The sequence below is a fragment of the Triplophysa dalaica genome, chromosome 17 (assembly GCF_015846415.1).
Source record: "Triplophysa dalaica isolate WHDGS20190420 chromosome 17, ASM1584641v1, whole genome shotgun sequence".
Taxonomy (NCBI): Eukaryota; Metazoa; Chordata; class Actinopteri; order Cypriniformes; family Nemacheilidae; genus Triplophysa; species Triplophysa dalaica.
Window position 1 is genome coordinate 5,546,665 of NC_079558.1, and position 17,760 is coordinate 5,564,424.

Genomic DNA, 17,760 nt, shown 5'->3' on the forward strand with positions numbered 1-17,760 from the left:
GTGATTACCTAAAACTTGTACTACTTAAAAATTCTCAAGACATGGAGCTATAGTTAAGAATGGTCTTTATTTAATATATACATATACATTTTAGAAGAGATGTTATAAATAAAATGTGACAAGCAAAATCAACCATCAATTATGGCTTTGTTTTTTCATATTTAGTTAATTTATCAATAGCTATTGTGCCACATACACTCTTAAGAAGTTTAAGGGCCGGTTTTCCCGTACAGGGTTTAAGACCAGTCCTAGACTAAAATAAATAGCTGTCTAAACTGAAAACAGTTTACGTGGACAAGTCTTAAAATACAACAGTGCCATTGTTTTGTCTCAAAATGCAATTGGGCATGTTTATGAAAACTGAATAAACGTACTGTAAGTCTAAGAACAACTGTTGACTCTGAAGTAAAACAGCTTGGTCATCACTCACATGAAGTGATATGGACGCCAAAAACGACTTCTCAACCAACCCACACAAAAAAATGGCTGATGCAGAAACACCATGTCAAAAAGTCCAAAAAGGAAGATGACACAGCTCTTATCAGCATTTTAACCGTTTTTTGTTCTTGTTTATAGCAAAGATAAATAGCAAATTATAAAAATAAATACATTACAAAAAAACAATCACATTATTTGCAATGCTGAGCCATAAGAAAGCATTTCAAATTATGGAATACGTCACAGTAAAATGTAATAAATTAACTTATTAAAACAGATAAGTGTTTAAAAAGGTGTATTATAAATTAATTTAGGTTGGCAAAACTAAATAACCTTGGTAAACTTGTTGATCAAGTATCATTACGTACTAGTAACTGGAAATCTTTACTTGAGTTAAATTCTTAAAAAGGTTGACTATTAAATTATTTCAGTAAACTTGTTTCCCCCTTTTAACTCATTAATGGGTCTCACAAAAACGATATATTTATGTTCATGTAACTTGGTATTCATGCAATGTACTTATAGTACAAATAGTACAAATAGAACTGAAAGAAATTTATGACCGCCTCAGTGTCAGTCGTTGAATGCACTTGGTCGGTTGTCCACAGAAACACACCAAACTGCATTTTTGACATGCATTGTCATTATTGTGGGGATAAATACAATGCATTGAACCAAATGTTTACCAAAGCAAACACAAGTGAACTGAACAGCATGAAAATATATTTTTTCTTGCAAAAAATCTATATGGATTTTGTTAGTAAACAAATTATATGAACTAGGATTTTTAATTTATGCGTTCAAAATTCAACACATCTGGGTTTTCAGTGACAGATGCACTGCACTTTCTTTCATTTTAACAGAGATAGTGGAATACGGAGTAGAGACAGAACATACCACTGTAAATAATGACCAGGGCAGATATAAACAGCAGTGAATGGACAGACATTCTCTTTTCGGCTAATCCACGGACAACACACTGGTGTACAGGTGAACATTTAGCTAACTCTTTTGCATCACATAGGTATATGTTCTCACTCACTTTAGGCAGAACCAAGAAGAGCAAGATATACATGAATAAACCCTCTACAACGATCCGCAGTATCACGCTTGACAGATACACCAACACGCTCTTTTTGCTCTTATGAAGGTCTATCATCATCTTTCCACCCACAGTCATGGTGGGATCCACTGAATCCCCCTCCTCGGCTTGAGAAGCCACTTCTTTCTGCTTCTTCCTTAAGGCTGAAGATCGAACATGGGAAGAGAACATCTCCATTAGAAGAACCGAGAGTACAAGAAGGATGAATAGGAAATGCCATGTCATGATCACGGAATTGTCAAAATGTTTATTAAAACAGTATTTAGTGCAGATGGTTTCCGTGCCGTTACACTGGAAGTCTTCATTCAGGCCTTTCCAGGGAAACTGAGCCAGGAAAATCATCACCAGGCGGATGCAGAGCAGGCCGAACCACACGCTGCGAGCTTTATAGGTGGCGGTGGAGTCCACTGCGGTACGGAGGATCGGGATCAGACCTGTTACAATAGCTGCCATTGTTCCTAGGGTGTTTCTAACGTCTCTTCTGTTTCAGTCATGAAAATAGAAAGCACAATTTGTTTGCATAAACTATTTTAATACATTGATAACTTTGAGGAGTTCATTGAAAAAAATATATAATCAATGCCACCAAATCCATCAGGCCAATCGTGTTATAATAGGTTTGTTTAGCTATTTGATTTGAAAAAAGAAAAAGTGACCATACCTGTTTCTTAGGGCGTTGACGGAGCTGTGTGTTTGTCCAGCAGTGGTGTAATTCTGAGCTTCCCTTTTGTATATAGTCTGCTAAACTGTAAGTGTCATCAATATGGTTTCTCACACATTTAGCAGCTCCACTCCTAACTGAAACCTAATTGAATTTAAATGGTTAGTTGAATGAGATTAATATATATTCGTATGCTATCAAATTGATATATTGCGATATAAAATAAATATATACAGTATATATTATATATATATATATATATATATATATATATATATATACACACAGTATATATATGTAACGGTGTTGTTCTAACTAATTTTGATACAGTTAATGTTGATACAGTTTAAAAATAAAATGTATAGTCAAGTCAAATGTTTATGCTTATAATTAAAACGCTAATTATCAGGACAGACAAAACTTGGTTGAGGTGTTTTAATTGAAAACTCATCACAACAGTAATAGAACAGTCAGCAATCAGAAGAGATTTTATTTACTCTAAAACAGCCACAACATTAGAAACAGGATCGCATTACTGTCAAAATGGTCAATATGCTAAATTAACATTTGCTGATGACTTTGAAGATTAGCTTGAAATTGTGACACACAAGTCTGCCTAAATACCTTCTCCAAAGCAAACAATACCTGCTAGTTAGGTGCAATATGCATTTGTTACACAATCCTAAAAAGAAAAAGAAAAAGTATTATTAGATACCATATTTATTAAATGACATAAGTACAATCGATTAGTTGAGCTAGAAATGACTTACTATCGGCAGGAGATTTCCACATTCCTTTTGTTTTTCTTTAACAAACTGTGAGAAAAAGATTTACATTACAGGTGTGACCAAGTACACAGAAGTTCATAAATCTTGTCTCAAGTTCATTTAAATAAACTTTAATAATACACTTTAATGAACATCTATGTAAACATATTGTTTACATGATTACATTGTCCACGTTCACTTAATACACTTTACCTTTCTCACAAGGAAAGTTATTACTTTATTAATTAAAATTAAATAATTTTAAGAACACAGTTTAATCAATATTACATATGTAAATGGAAACGAAAACATAAAAAACATACATAGTTATGTTATGAATTATTTAATGTTTAATGTTCTATCCATCTGAAGGATCGTGCAATTCAGTAGATGTCAGTCGCCTTCCCTAAAATTTGTCATGATTTAAACTTGCATCAGGACGTCTTTGTTTATTAAATACACAAACACAGACCCACGTGAACTTGAACCTGTGTTAAAATGTCGTGTCACATCAAGAAACTGTAGAGTTAACCGAGAACGAGTGTTAAAATATGTTTTAGACTGTTCCTGCTTAACTGACGAGTCTCGATTGAAGAAGCAGGTACCCAACAATTATGGCCTACATTTCACTTAATTATTTATTTCTCACATAACATGAAATACACGTTCTTAGACAGAGAGCTGAATCGTAACTGAAAAATGAATAATACTTACCAAAAACAAATAGGCAAAAGAATGGAGCGTTGAGTAGGTGCTCGTAAAGCCAGAATCAGGAAACTGCGCTTTGTCTCATACCTGTGCGCGCGGTGGCGCTGCCAGAGCTTGTTTCGCGCATGCGCATATTTGGCGGACCTTAATCAAATCTAAATAATTATTATAGTTAATAAAGCTATACATTTAATATTAGACTTGTTAAACATAAATCCTTTTAACTTCTAGTTATATTTAAAGAAAGTGAACCATATTTAAATGGGTCAGATCGTAATGTCTGAAATCATGTGATGGAAAAAGCAAGAGACTGGAACAAATCTGTGAAAAACTGTGGAGAGGAAATTAGATTCAACAAACAAATTATACAGAATATAAACATTATATCATGTTATCACAGTGAAAGATAAAAAATTGTTCTGTTGTCATCTGAGGGATTTTTATTGATTTAAACAAGTCATTGGTCTTCTAAATAAAACCATCACTTAAATAGTAAACCCTTTAAAAGTGTATAAACATAATTTATCAGATTACACCTGTGATTATAATACAAAAGTGTGACATGAACTGACTACATTTTCATTAGACATGTTCGTAAAATAGCACACCTTGGCACACCTTTACAGAAACATTTTAACAAAGGACCTTCCACTTCTATCACAGGCCAAATCAAGACCCTTTCTGATTGCTATTTAAGCATTTTGTCAAATTAAAAAAAATATATATTTCAAAGCTTTAAATACAGAAGAGCAAAAACAACATTGAAAACACTTTCTGTGTTCAAAGAAGACAGTCACCAATCGTTTCAAAGCCCATCTTCCTTGCCCATGTATACATGGGGTGGCATTGTCTGATATGCCAATACGGGTACATTCACAGGAACTGTCAGAGAAATAGTAGCAGGCTCTGATTCGGGTGATGCAGTGTTTGGTGGAGACGATAGGGGTCGGCTGTGTTCAATGTCTGTCTGTGGAAGGGAAACTGAGGACTCTGTGTCGCGGTGAGTGCGTAAATGTTTGCGAAGGTAGGCGGCGAACAGAAAGCCCTTGCCACAGATAGTACAGCAATGAGGACGGCTGTTCGAGTGGATGCGCTGATGTTTACGAAGGCCGGCTTTATTCAGGAAAGCTTTACCGCAGTTGTCACAAATGTGGGGGCGTGGCTTAGGGTGCATTTTCTCGTGAGCTTGCAGATCAGCCAGCTGAACAAACTCTGCCTGGCAGGTCACACAAACGTGTGTACCGATGGGTAATGCTGACACTGTAGAATCAGCTGGAGGAGAGATGGTGTGAAGACCGGCGTGGGCCTGTACCTCCTCCCATGTCCCAAATATCAAATCACAGTGAGAGCATGAGAACTGGGGTAGGGTGGTGGGGAACACATGAGCAGGTTGGTCCTCCAAGGGCCTTTCAGATGAGTGCGTCTTCTCATGTTTACGCAAACTAGAAGCAACAACAAACGACTTGGAGCACAGTTGGCATTTAAAAGGACGTTCCCCTGAATGCACCCTCCTGTGTTTGTTAAGACTGGAGCGTTCTGCGAAGGACTTGCCACACTCCGTGCAGGAGAAAGGCCGAAGGCCTGTGTGAACCAGCATGTGTCGGCGCAGATCCCAGGAAGCAACGAAAGCCTTATCGCAGCTTTGGCATTTGTAGGGCCGCTGACCGGAATGCACGCGCTGATGCACCGCCAGGTCAGCCGGCTGACGAAACCTCTTGATGCACTTATCGCACGGGTACGGCTTGAATCCTTGATGTGCCCTCTGGTGTCGCCGGAAGCTTGAGGGATCTGAGAACATCTTGCCACACTGTGGACACAGGAAGGGCTTTTCGCCCGAGTGCGTACGAAGGTGGGACTGGTAAGAGGAGAGCTGAGTAAAACCTTTTCCACACTCCTCACACTGGTACGGCTTGCTTTTGGAGTGAATTCGCAGGTGGCAAGCTAAAGAGGATGACCGGGAGAAAGCTTTGCCACAGTCAGAGCACAGATAAGGCTTCTCCCCCGTATGTGAACGCTCATGGTTCTTCAAGTCCTTCAATTCTGTGTAGGTTTTGCCACACTGATCACAAGAATATGGTCTGTGGCCCTGGTGGTTACGCCTGTGCTTACGGTAAACTGATGGGTCAGCGAAACTCTTGCCACATTCTGTGCAAAAGTAAGGCTTCTCCCCTGTGTGTGTGCGTTGATGCACTTTAAGCTTAGATAAGGTGGGATAGCTCTTAGAGCAATGAGGGCAGGTGTGCGGCCTCTCGCCACTGTGCTGCGTCATGTGGATACGCAGACAAATGGCCTGCATGAAGGCCTTGCCACAGTCAGTACAAACAAAAGGCTTCTCTCCCGTGTGGGAACGGCCGTGGTTGCGTAATTCTGTCTGCGTTTTATAAGCCTTATGGCATTGCGGGCACTGAAACGGACGCTGAATAGAGTGGGAGCGCTGATGCTTGGAAAGTTGTGCCCGGTTGGAGAAAGTCTTGGTGCATTTAGCACAGGTGTATTGCTGCTGTTTCTCTTTAACATGTACCGAGAGCTTGTGACTCTGTAGAGATGAGGGGCTGCCAAAGGCCTCCTGACACGTTGAGCATTTAAAAGTGTGCAGAGTTTTCGCCGGACGTCCTTTGCCTCTTTTTCTCGTTGGCTGTTCTAAGACGTTCTCTTGATCTTTGCTTGGCTCAGTCTCTGAAGGAGGTGGTGTATACTGCTCTGCCCTTGGTGGGCTACCTGGTTGGGGTGAGGTCATCTTGAAACTGCAGGGGAGAAAAAGGTTGACAATGAGTGTCTTCAGTTTGTATATTGAATCAATTTAGTAATTGTTACTCTTTATAAATTGATGGTTTATGGTAACCATCATTTCTGTCACATTTCCACAACGTATTGTCTACAGAATCTATCTGTTATTTATTTTGGTTTTAGTTTTCACGACTGTAGCGGCTAACAGATTTATTTTAATAACAAAAACGGTATTATTTATTATACAGTATTTTGCCAAAAACAATGGTTACCATGGTACTTTTGTAATTGATGGTAAATGGGAGCTAGAATAGAGGGGCCGGCACAAAATGGCCGGCGTTAGGACCTCAGGGACCATAAACGCTCTTGTTGTCAAAGGAAGTTGGCATCTGGGAAGCTCGAGTTCAAAACAGCATTACAATTAAGCCTAAATAGAAATTAACGTTACCTTACCCATGAAGACTTCAGATAAAAGCGATGCAAATGGATTACAGTGGCAGTTCAAAGGATAACCAGTATGCCCTTTATGGCAAACAAAAACCATTTCAGCAAGCAGTGCAACACAAAATGGCTGGCTTTAGGACCGCTGAACATGCGAAGCAATTTACGGTCATATACTTCTGTCAGCTCATCAAAATCGCTATATTTGATCAATACAGGCTCGGTTCAATTATTTTTCAATAATTGAAAAACGTATTATTTATGATACGTACCGTTTGTCCTCTCGGGTCGGTCGTGTCTTTAAAATCTTTGAAAATGAATTAATCGTTCAATCTCAGAAAGGAACGACGGCTCTAGGACCATGACGACATTATCCAGCGAGCGCAGAGATTTGAGCCTTCAGCCTTAGTGACTTCACGTCGCCAGCTGGGAAATGTCATTTAAAATTATCTGCAATTTTAATTTAAACAGAGGCACCTTATTGATCTTTTGATGGTCCTGCCGATGTGTTTCCACACACTAGAATGTACGGTGAGTACGACAGAATGGGTGGAGAGAAAGTCTGTGGGAGGAGAAATTATCTATGCCCACTACAATATACGTGGAGTGCAGTTGTTTTGTGCATTTACATTTTTAACAATAAATGAAAATAGAAAAAGGGCAATAATGGCGTGGTCAGGTTATTTGTGGCATTAATGTTATCTAATTATGTGAAAGAGTTCATGTGGTTATAAATAACAGCTTTAAACCGTCCGAAGCCGTATAAGAATACAAGACGGACTGCTTTCACTGATGCACATTTCCTGTTTCCTAGCAACAAGAGCAGGAAGTGAGTCGAGTGGGATGGGGAAAAGACAATTGGTAAAAGGGGGGACGAACACGCCCGTCCTGAAACTAAAATTAACTGAACGGAATGCCAACGTTACGTGCACCAAAACAACACAAAGGAGACTACAGCATTAAGTACGTATTTTTAAAAATGCATCTTTTGCAGCTTCCGTTGATTTCATTTAGCCGCAGTTGCTAGCCACCAGATGCTAACTCTTTTGTAAAGCTATCAGACGCTATTGCCTTCAAATGTATTTCTATATGGATAATCTCAATAGTGATGTTTTGTCTACTGAATTTGTTAGGATGACTATTAAATCGCGTGATTTGATCTCAGTGTCATGATTATGTTTTACGTGGTTAGCTGGTAAGCCAATGTGCTTGGGAAATGTTTACTGTGTAAATAGAGCTCCATTGTGTGGCACAGTCTGTCATCTAATGTAAGTTAGCCGCTGAAGTTGATCCTTCATTCAGCCACGTCCCGACAAATTCGCTGTGTCAGCGTTATTTTCTTTAAATATGTGGATCCTTTAAAATTAGGCATTACGAACGAGAGAGACTTAGCACATCCCATGTGTCAAGAAGAGTTTGATTTTATTCATGTTAAAATGACTTCAGTGGTTTATGGGTGTTTGATTAAGTATAATATCACATTTATGTATCGGGCTGTCACATAAACCTCAAGTTGTTTAAAACGTCTACATGTAGTGATGTTCTTGTGTATGTTCCCAGCTGTATAGTTGACACATGCGGCAGGGGTAAATATTAATAGATCTTTCCCAAATATAATAATAATTTAAAATGCACTTTTTATAGAAGTATTGTGGCCTTTCCAGTACAGTGTCTGTTGAATTTCAACAAAATTTGACCTCAGGATTGACATCAAGTCATCCAACACCAATGTAAAAGACTGACAGTGTGACAAGACACATGCAAACCATAATAAAAATTGAATGTATTTTTAACGAGTGTATCTCATTAAAAATATTTTTTTGACTTTTTCCTTAAAGCATGTTCAATTACAGTTGTATGTTTTAAAAGTGAATATAAATTTAATTGCTTTCTTTGTACTATATGAGGTCTGAAAGAATACAGAGCGTCTTTTCTGAGCTCTGTTTCTCTATTTTCTTTATTTTTGTACATATATGCAGATAGAGACAATATTATTATTTGAAATTTAGGAGAAATGTTGTTTGTAGTTCACAGAATGAAACAAAAATCATAATTTTACCTAAACAAATATTTTTTATGAATAGTAAATTCAGACATACTGAAAATAATTTTGAATGGTCTTCTGCAGCTGTATATCGTACATGTGTCTTATTTTGTGACATAGCAAAATGTAGAAAACAAACTTTTAAGAATATTATTATTTTGTAATATTAATGTTGTATTTTTAGTGTAAGATAGCATAAGAGACATGTATCTTCATTGTTAGTTTTTTCAAACATTTTGCTGACATATTTGCAGTATATTGTAAACTACCCAGCTGCAATTTTAATAGAAAATTAAATGTAAAAAGTCACGTTTTTGTTAAGTCAATGAATATTATTCTGTGGTTACAGTTGTGCTCAAAAGTTTACATACCCCTTGCAGAATCTTGAGAAAGCTGAAAAATTTGGAAGAAAAAGAAGATTTTTGAAAATTAAGGTTTATTTTTAATTTAGTCCTGCCCTGAGCAAGTTATTTCACTAAAGAAATGTTAACATAAAGTTAACACTAATGAACAATAACAGAATTTCTCAAAATAGTCAAAGGCAAAAGTTTACATACCCCTGTTCTTAATACTGTATGATGTTACCTAAACAAGCAATGACAGTTAAGTCATAGTTGTTTAAGGGATTCTTGTTTGTCATGAGTCATTAGACTGTCCAGGGATCTTCAAAACAATCACCCAGGTCCTCCACAATTTTAGCATTTTCAGCATTTGTATGTTACACAACTTTTACAATAGATAGAAACATTCAGTGCTGCCCACAAAGTCAACACGGTTCATTTAAAGTCAGGTGGGTGTAAAACCTTTGAAAATGTTTTTGGTGTAAAAAAAAAAAAATATATATATATAATTTCGTGAAAACATTTAATGTATTTTTAAATCTTCTTAAGGACATTAGTAAATGAAAAAATAACGTATATATGAAACTATAACAATTTACACCAAAACCATTTTTGGAGGTTTTACACCCACCTGATTTTAAATGAATCGTGTTGACTTTGTGGGCAGCACTGAATGTTTCTATCTATTGTAATAGTTGTGTATGAGGCTCTTGATTGTCCTCAATGTAAAAAGAGGAATCTCAAAATCATACAGTTATTGCTGGACATGAGTAAAATATCCAGAAATGCTGAAAAAGAAAAGATTGTGGAGGACCTGGGTGATTGTTTTTAAGATCATTGGACAGTCTAATGACTCATGACAAACAAGAAACCCTTAAACAACTATGACTTTACATAAAAACTGTCATAGATTGTTTAGGTAACATCATACATTATTAAGAATCATGGTAGACTTTTTCCTCGGATATTTTTAGAAATTCTTTTATTATTCTTTAGTGTGAACTTTGTTGACATTTCTTTAGTGAAATAACTTGCTCAGGGAAGGACTACATTTTCTAAAAAATCCTCTTATTTTCAAAATTTTTCAGCTTTTTCCAGTTTCTGCTCAGTTTCTGTCTCATCCAAGTTTGGATGTATTGTTTATAATACACATTTATTACTGACTGACTTGGTTATATAAACTATGTACTGGTGTTGTTTATGAATCCCATTTAAATCGGTTTCTTTTTGTTTGTTTTTCATGATTATTGACTTTCTATTATGCAACTACTCCATGTGAACTTTCAGGTGAATAATGTATTGGTTTTTCTGTTACAGATTCCTATCCAGTGCCTGCGCTGTCATCATCGTCCAAATTCAATGACACACTTCCAATGGAATGGAACAGAATGTATTCTCAGCTAAGTTTTTAAATGTTGCCTTCACGTTCAGACCCCACCGAACAGGCAGATTTGATAACAGTGAGGGCAAGGACCTTACCTTTTCCAAAAGGTGTGTCCCTCACAATCATTCAAACTGGCTTTTGTTGACATTTCTCATTATTATACTATACCATTACGGCTATGCAAGAGCCTGGTGGGACCAAAGGCATTTCGCGTGGGCAGCGTGGTCAAGTACTTGCAAGCATGGCTGGTCTTTTGGAGCATACTGATACTTATGATCATTCTGAAGAGGAACGGAAGTTCAGATGTGAGGAATGTGGGCGGGGCTACAGGCATGCGGGTAGTTTGGCCAACCACAGAAAAACCCATGAGGTTGGTTCTTTTCAGTGTCATATATGCTGCAGGAAACTCTCTAACGCTTTGGCTCTAAAGAGTCATCTGCGCATCCACACATCTAGAAAGAAATACTCATGCACGATATGCGGAAAGGCCTTTCGTCTGGCAACTCAGTTGGCCACCCATCAGAAGGTCCATCGCAATAAAGAGTCTCAAGGGAGGAGCAGAACAGATGATTATCCAGAATGTGCTTATAAAGTTGAAGATTTGCCACATCTAGATGAGGTGGATTTTGATATTATACCAGATCTGCAACCAGACATGAAGCTGAACATTGCTCCTATAAGTAGCCTTAGTAACGGTACGTTATCGGAACATGTTCCAAGCTCAACACCAGGAAGCGACACTGCCGCTGACGATGATACTGGAGACAGGCCGTTTAAATGTGACATGTGTGGCAAGACCTACAGACACCACGGAAGCCTGATAAATCATAAAAAAACTCATCAAATGGGACTTTTTGAGTGTCCAGTCTGTTTTAAACAATTTAACAATCTTGCTGCCCTTAATAGCCACCAGCGAATCCACAGTAAAACCCGAGGTCATCCAAATGCTCAGACCTCTAATGCTGCCCTCCCAGATTGCAAGTCAGAGCTGGCCTCCCATGCCATGCCACAAAATGGCGATGCCAATGTACATTTTTGTCACCTTTGTCAGGTTGTATTCCCTAATGATGATGAGTTTCAAAATCATATTTTGTTGCACAACTCCTCCTCTGTGTCATTCGAGTTACCAACGAGCCTGTCAGAGGAGCACAGTTTCACTTACAGTGACAGTGTTACTCAATCCCCAGAGTCTAACCCCTATCCCCCCTCCAGTGATACTCCACCGTTGCCTGCGTTACTCGAAAAAGCCGTCGATTTTGACCAGTCAGAGTGTCCAATTGAAAATGGTCATGCATATGTACCTGACTCTTTGGATGATAATTTGTTGACTATTCATGCTCAGGGACAGGCACTGGCCCTATCAGAGAACCTCAACCTTGGTCAGTCAGCACAGGGTACTGATAACATCAAAGTAGAAGATGCTGACAGTTGCGATCGCCGTTTCAAATGCCAGGTCTGTGGCAAAAGCTACAGGCATGCAGGTAGTCTCATAAATCACAAACGCTCCCATCAAACCGGCATATTTCAGTGTTCCATTTGCCGCAAAAATTACCCTCATCTGGCAGCTCTGCGAAGCCACCTTCGGATACATAAAGGAAAGCCTGCTTCTTTGCCTGTTAGTACCGAGGGGGACTGGCTTTCTTCAGAGCCCCTGACCCATGAGAATCAGCAGGGCTGCTTTTCATCACATGAGAGAGATATAAGCGGGATGTTAGACTTTCCTCAGAATCTGGTTGACTCGACCGATGGAGAGCACGAATCGAATGCTACTGAATTTTGTGAGCAGTTTGAAAATTCCTTTCCAGATGACAGACCAATGCACCTACCTCAGGATGAACCTCTAATGGAGAGGCACATGTGTGCCGATTGCGGAAAGACATTTACCGATATCGCAGGAATCAAGTCCCATATGTGTCCCCTTCTGAATCATCAATATCCAACGAACGTCTCATCCGGTCACATGGAGTTTAACAACACAAAGCATGAAGATTTTTTAGGAGAGTCAGAGGAGCATGCTGGTTTTGAGGAACACAACGGCAGTGCAGATGATCCGTACTTTGGAGAGCAGACATCTTTTCAAAGCATGCACGTTGAGACGTGTGACGAAGAAATTGAGTCTCAGTGCGAAGAAGATGACAGTGAGGATGAGGATGATGGAGAGATGTATCAGTGCTCAGTGTGTGGGAATCACTACACTAGCATGCGTGCTTTACGAAGCCACCTGCGAGGTCACACTCAGAGTCACGCCACACCTTCAGCAAGCGGTCTGTCATCCTTGTCCTCCCTTGAGGTAAAGCAAGACGAACCCATTGACAATCCGCAGGGTGATGGCAGTCTGATCATCTGCAGCACTTGTGGAGAGAGCTTTGCCACGAAACAAGACCTACAAGCCCACCAGCTCTTGCATGGCAATACAGAAGATGATGCAACTGAACAAAATGTAATAGACGCCCAGCCTGAGCTCAAGCCTAAAGTGGAAGTAGAAAGTATTATTTGTGGGAAGTGTGGTATAAGCTGCAGTGACGTTTATCACCTTAATAACTGCACAGGAGAAAGAGAAGAACAGGAGGAGGAGGAAAGATTTGAGATGAAGCCACTTCTTAGAAGTACATTTCAACGCGAACTTTTACAGGAGAACCTACGTGATGGACAAAAACAGTACAAGTGTGATCAATGTGGTCGTTCATACCGGCATGCAGGATCCCTGCTCAATCATAAAAAATCTCACAAAACTGGGGTGTTTCGCTGCTTCGTCTGCCAAAAGCGGTTTTATAATTTACTGGCCCTCAAGAACCACCAGAGGACACACTTTGACGTTAAAAAGCAAGTATTAAAATCCATCATAAAATGACTTAAAGGGATAGTTCACCCTAAAATGAAAATTCTTTCATCATGTATTCAAACTTATGTCATTTTAAACCTGTATTGCTTCTGGAAATAAAAAGATGTTTTAAAGAACATTGAAGACCAAACATCATTGGCCCCCATTGGCTTTCATTGTACAGGCACAAAACTCAAAATATGTTCTTTTGTGTTCCACAGAAGAAAAAGTCACATACAGGTTTTTTATGACATAAGGGTTTTCATAATTTTCCTCGAGCCTCTACTTGTTTATCTAATCGTTTTTCATTTCTCTTCAGGCATAGATGCACAGAATGTGGGAAGGCGTTTAAAATCCATAAACAACTGTTAAACCACCAGAGGGTCCATCAGGAAAATAAGGCTAAGATTGAGGAGCTCAACAGACAGATTCAGACGCTCATGCAGATGAGTGGGAATGCCTCAGGGAGCGGAATCCAGGGGCCTAATTCAATCAGAAAGAGAATCGGCAGACGCCGTAAGCAACGTCAGGCCCTAAACAACCAAGAAAAGGAAGGCCGTATGGGAGATCCTGACGACCCAAGGCCTTTCGTCTGCGATCAGTGTGGAAGAAGCTATCGTCACGCAGGAAGCTTGGTCAACCACAAGAACTCGCATAAGACCGGTGAATATTACTGTGCTCTGTGCAACAACACATACTCCAACCAGTTAGCAATGAAGAACCATTTACGAATACACTTTTCGGTCAAAAGACACCGCTGCCAGGACTGCGGGAGGGCATTCAGGGGAAAAAAACAGTTACTTAACCACACCTGCTCGATCAATAAAAAAACCAGAGCAGCGAGAGGAAGAGTCAAGGGTCGTAAACAAGAAAAGGACTTAAAATGCAAGCGGTGCCATTTGTTGTTTCCTGATACTGAGCTACTTTTAGGACATGGCTGTACTGAAGAGCCCAGCGCTGATTCGGCCCCCCCAAAAAGAGCAGATGCTGATGGTGAAAGGGCGACTTTGGAAAAAGAAGAACGACCATTCAAGTGCAACATTTGTGGTCGTAGTTACCGTCACGCTGGTAGTTTGTTAAACCATAAGAACACTCACAAAACAGGCCATTTCTCTTGCTCCTTTTGTGCCAAACCCTTCTCCAACCCCATGGCTTTAAGAAACCACACTCGCATTCACACGCAGAAGAAAAAGTATGTGTGTCCTACATGCGGCAAAGCTTTCCGGCTCTCTAGCATCCTCTACAACCATCAGAAAATCCATGCTCGGGGAATCTCTCATTATAGCTGTCAAACATGTGGCAAAAGCTTTCAGGGAAGGTCTGGACTTAAGAGGCATCGCTGTTACAAAAACGGAAATCCAAACTCAACTGTCAATCAAGATGGTGGTGACAAATGCTATACGTGAGTCTTTTCATTTTCTTCCATTGTGCTGTGTGTCATTTTTTGGAGGACCTATTGACAGAAATGCAATATAATATACATATCTATGCCTTCAGAGGTGTATAAAGACCTTACATAATGAAGCGTGATTTTGTTATTACCTTAGAATGAGCTATTTCTATCTCCTTAGCCTGCAGTTCCCCTTACATGAAATTTGCCTTGTTTATTCTACAGTAGCCCTAAACGGACAAACTGCTGTACAGAGCGTGTTTCATACAAACAATATCTCCTTCTGAAAAGAAGCGAAAATGTGACAACGTTTTTACTCTTTTTTTTTTTTTTGGTATTTACTATCTTTTCAGGTTGAAACATAAATGTGCATATGTAACAACGCTTCCTTTCAGTATTTTTATTTGTTTTTCTCTTTAAAAAATGTATCTTGTTTCTGTGCAGATGTGATCAGTGTGGACGCTCCTACAGACATGCCGGTTCTCTCCTCAATCACAAGAAGACCCATAATGCCGACCTCCTGCACTGCACTCTTTGCCTCAAAACCTTCACCGACCCACTGGATTTGGAGAGCCATTCTCAAATGGCTCGCCACTGCTGCCCAGATTGCGGGAAAACCTTCTGCGAGTTTGCACATCTACAGGGCCACATGGAGGTGCACAGTAAAAGCCTCCCGTACTACTGCAACTTGTGTCAGCAGAACTTCCCAAACCTAGCCAGTTATCAGCAGCACCAAGAGGTCCATGTCAACTTGCAAGGGCAGTCACATGATAAGCAGGATATACAGATGCAACAAGATTTGGGCTGGGACTCCGCGTTGGATCAACAGATGGGAATTCAAAGCCTTCCAAAGATCGATTCGGCCTTCAGCCGAGTGCATGGATTTCCTGAAACCCACGAGCAGCAAGAAAGCCCTGAGGGGGACAGCAGGGAGGAGGAGAAGAGTCACGTCTGCGAGCATTGCGGACGCACGTACCGCCACGCCGGCTCATTGCTCAACCACAAGAACAGCCACAAGACCGGATCTTTCTTCTGCTCGGTCTGCCAAAAGGAGTTCACTAATCTGATGGCACTGAAGAATCACCGCCGTATTCACACAGAGCCCAAACGCTATCAGTGCCTGGAGTGCGGCAAGGCCTTCCGGGTCTCCACCCAGCTTATCTGCCACAGGCGCATACACACCAAAGAGAAGCCGTTCTCATGCCTCCTCTGCGACAAGCGTTTCTCTAGCAAGTCCAACCTCCGGCATCACCAAAAGATGCATCAGAACACCCAACAGACCTACGAGTCCTCTTTTAATATGGATGATAATGCATTCATGGGACTGGGTGTGGACCCTTTCCTCTGAGGCCACACAGTCCGATCAAGTTGCTCCAAGGAAGATTTCAAAACAATATTGTCTTGCAAGATTTTTCCTACACCCAAGGCCCAATGCCAATAACGGTCAGGTTTTCTGCTGTACTTGTCAAGATAGCATCACATGCAGATGCTCATCTTGGTAAGACTTGCCTCCTTTACTGTTGTCTTTTCAAAGGACACTAAAGAGTGGCATTGATAGATACTACCTCTGGTAGGGACAGTAATACTGTAGAAATATTAGAATAAGTGACAGTGCCTGTCTGATTTTACTTTCTTGCGTTTGTTTTGTGTCCCCACACAGTGCACAAAACCACGGCAATTGTATGGTACTATGACAGGCCTCAGACTGAGGGCTTGGATGAGTTTTCTATCCAGGTTCTTACCCAGCGATGCCTTTAAAATTAGAGTCCGACCGATTATTTGGTTGACAGAAACAAATGCATAATTGGGGACGGGAGAAAAGCAAGCATTGCCTTTTAAGTTTGCAGGGTCAAAAAATAGTAAAATGTTTTTCAGGATTGAAAAGGATCTCTTCTCTCCTTAATTTTGTATTAAGAGCTTCCATATTTTCAGGTTATTGTACTGCGTATGGTATATCACTTCATCTTTGTCTCATTAAGACCAATCTACACTTGATATTTTCTGGATGTTTCTGCGTTTTCTTCATGGACGACACCGGTAAGGCTGTTAAACAGCAAGTGAACAGCCCTTCCCTGAGGCCTGTGGTGTAGTAAATATCAAAGATATTTATTTATTTAAAAAGAAATATTTATACATTACATTAATATTTGAAAGTTAGGCAATTATTATGTCTTTAATGTAGTAGACGTTGTGCATGGTTAAGTGTGGTAGAAACTAGATTGGTTGACTACTTAGGTATACTAAACAATGTTATAAACGGTTAAGAAATACCTCTTAAAACGCATTCACATCAGTTTTTTTGAAAAACAACAGATTTTTTCTGTTTTGTAGCGCATATACTGTTTTAATAAATGTTTTATCAGTGGGGGGTTTGTTCTTTGCTAAATATTTTCATAGCACAAAAACTAACAGACGCAAAAATCCATGATCGGTCGGGCTCTATTAGGGCAGGAATTCATTGACTGAACACTTTTCAACTGTTTTTTTTTTTTTTTTTAAGATGCTCAGGTCTCACAACCTTGGACGCAATGTAAGATGCAACACATTTACCTTAATGCCCATCGTGTCAAGACCTCTGTCTGTTTTTTGATGCCAGAATGAATATAAATGTGCCATTTGATAACATTTCCCTGTTCAAAGGATTTGTAAGATATTTTAATTTAAGCATATAGATCAGTACTGATAGTTTAAGAATAGAAGTTGCAAACCTTCACGTATTAATGGCTTCACATTGGATAGAGAACTGACACCTCAGTCTCCTGTATTCAGTTGCATATATCTTAAACAAATACAAGATATTTATTTTTGTTCACATGATGGATGTTTCTCTTTCTCGAGTAGGGACCTTGATAAGCAGACGCTGTTAATTTGTAGGTGTTAATGCCCTCACTTTCTTGAATCTAATAAACACAATGTAACAAGGTTTATTTGACTGT

General features: G+C 39.5%; 3 protein-coding genes across 7 annotated transcripts; 1 reads left to right on the forward strand and 2 right to left on the reverse strand.

The window, feature by feature from the left end:
* Positions 1-48: 48 nt before the first annotated feature.
* On the reverse strand, positions 49-3,784 carry gjz1 (gap junction protein zeta 1). Its single transcript, XM_056770478.1, has 5 exons — positions 3,683-3,784; positions 2,972-3,016; positions 2,847-2,883; positions 2,202-2,345; positions 49-2,021 (listed from the first exon to the last, which is right to left on the reverse strand). Exon 5 carries the CDS (start codon positions 1,991-1,993, stop codon positions 1,295-1,297), a length of 699 nt encoding a protein of 232 aa, XP_056626456.1. The 5' UTR covers positions 1,994-2,021; positions 2,202-2,345; positions 2,847-2,883; positions 2,972-3,016; positions 3,683-3,784; the 3' UTR covers positions 49-1,294.
* A 306-nt stretch (positions 3,785-4,090) lies between these two features.
* Positions 4,091-7,433, reverse strand: znf668 (zinc finger protein 668). 4 transcript variants are annotated; one of them, XM_056772088.1, is made up of 3 exons: positions 7,117-7,245; positions 6,857-6,925; positions 4,091-6,420 (listed from the first exon to the last, which is right to left on the reverse strand). In XM_056772088.1, exon 3 carries the CDS (start codon positions 6,411-6,413, stop codon positions 4,482-4,484), a length of 1,932 nt encoding a protein of 643 aa, XP_056628066.1. In that variant the 5' UTR covers positions 6,414-6,420; positions 6,857-6,925; positions 7,117-7,245; the 3' UTR covers positions 4,091-4,481. The 4 variants fall into 4 exon arrangements, with proteins under 4 accessions (XP_056628066.1, XP_056628067.1, XP_056628068.1 ...); XM_056772089.1 differs by having other exon boundaries at positions 6,852-6,925; XM_056772090.1 differs by lacking the exons at positions 6,857-6,925; positions 7,117-7,245 and adding an exon at positions 7,322-7,433.
* Positions 7,242-17,749, forward strand: znf646 (zinc finger protein 646). Of its 2 annotated transcripts, XM_056772081.1 has the most exons (5): positions 7,242-7,375; positions 7,659-7,807; positions 10,547-13,436; positions 13,754-14,836; positions 15,269-17,749. In XM_056772081.1, exons 3-5 carry the CDS (start codon positions 10,792-10,794, stop codon positions 16,170-16,172), a joined length of 4,632 nt encoding a protein of 1,543 aa, XP_056628059.1. In that variant the 5' UTR covers positions 7,242-7,375; positions 7,659-7,807; positions 10,547-10,791; the 3' UTR covers positions 16,173-17,749. The 2 variants fall into 2 exon arrangements, with proteins under 2 accessions (XP_056628059.1, XP_056628060.1); XM_056772082.1 differs by lacking the exon at positions 7,659-7,807 and having other exon boundaries at positions 7,243-7,375.
* Positions 17,750-17,760: the final 11 nt, after the last annotated feature.

Excerpts from the sequence above, each read along its gene's own strand:
- gjz1 (XM_056770478.1), bottom strand. The coding sequence starts at position 1,993 with ATGGCAGCTATTGTAACAGGTCTGATCCCGATCCTCCGTACCGCAGTG.
- znf668 (XM_056772090.1), bottom strand. The coding sequence starts at position 6,413 with ATGACCTCACCCCAACCAGGTAGCCCACCAAGGGCAGAGCAGTATACA.
- znf646 (XM_056772081.1), top strand. The coding sequence starts at position 10,792 with ATGCAAGAGCCTGGTGGGACCAAAGGCATTTCGCGTGGGCAGCGTGGT. Across the intron at positions 13,437-13,753 it reads ACACACTTTGACGTTAAAAA|GCATAGATGCACAGAATGTG; the intron begins GCAAGTATTAAA and ends ATTTCTCTTCAG. Across the intron at positions 14,837-15,268 it reads GGTGGTGACAAATGCTATAC|ATGTGATCAGTGTGGACGCT; the intron begins GTGAGTCTTTTC and ends GTTTCTGTGCAG.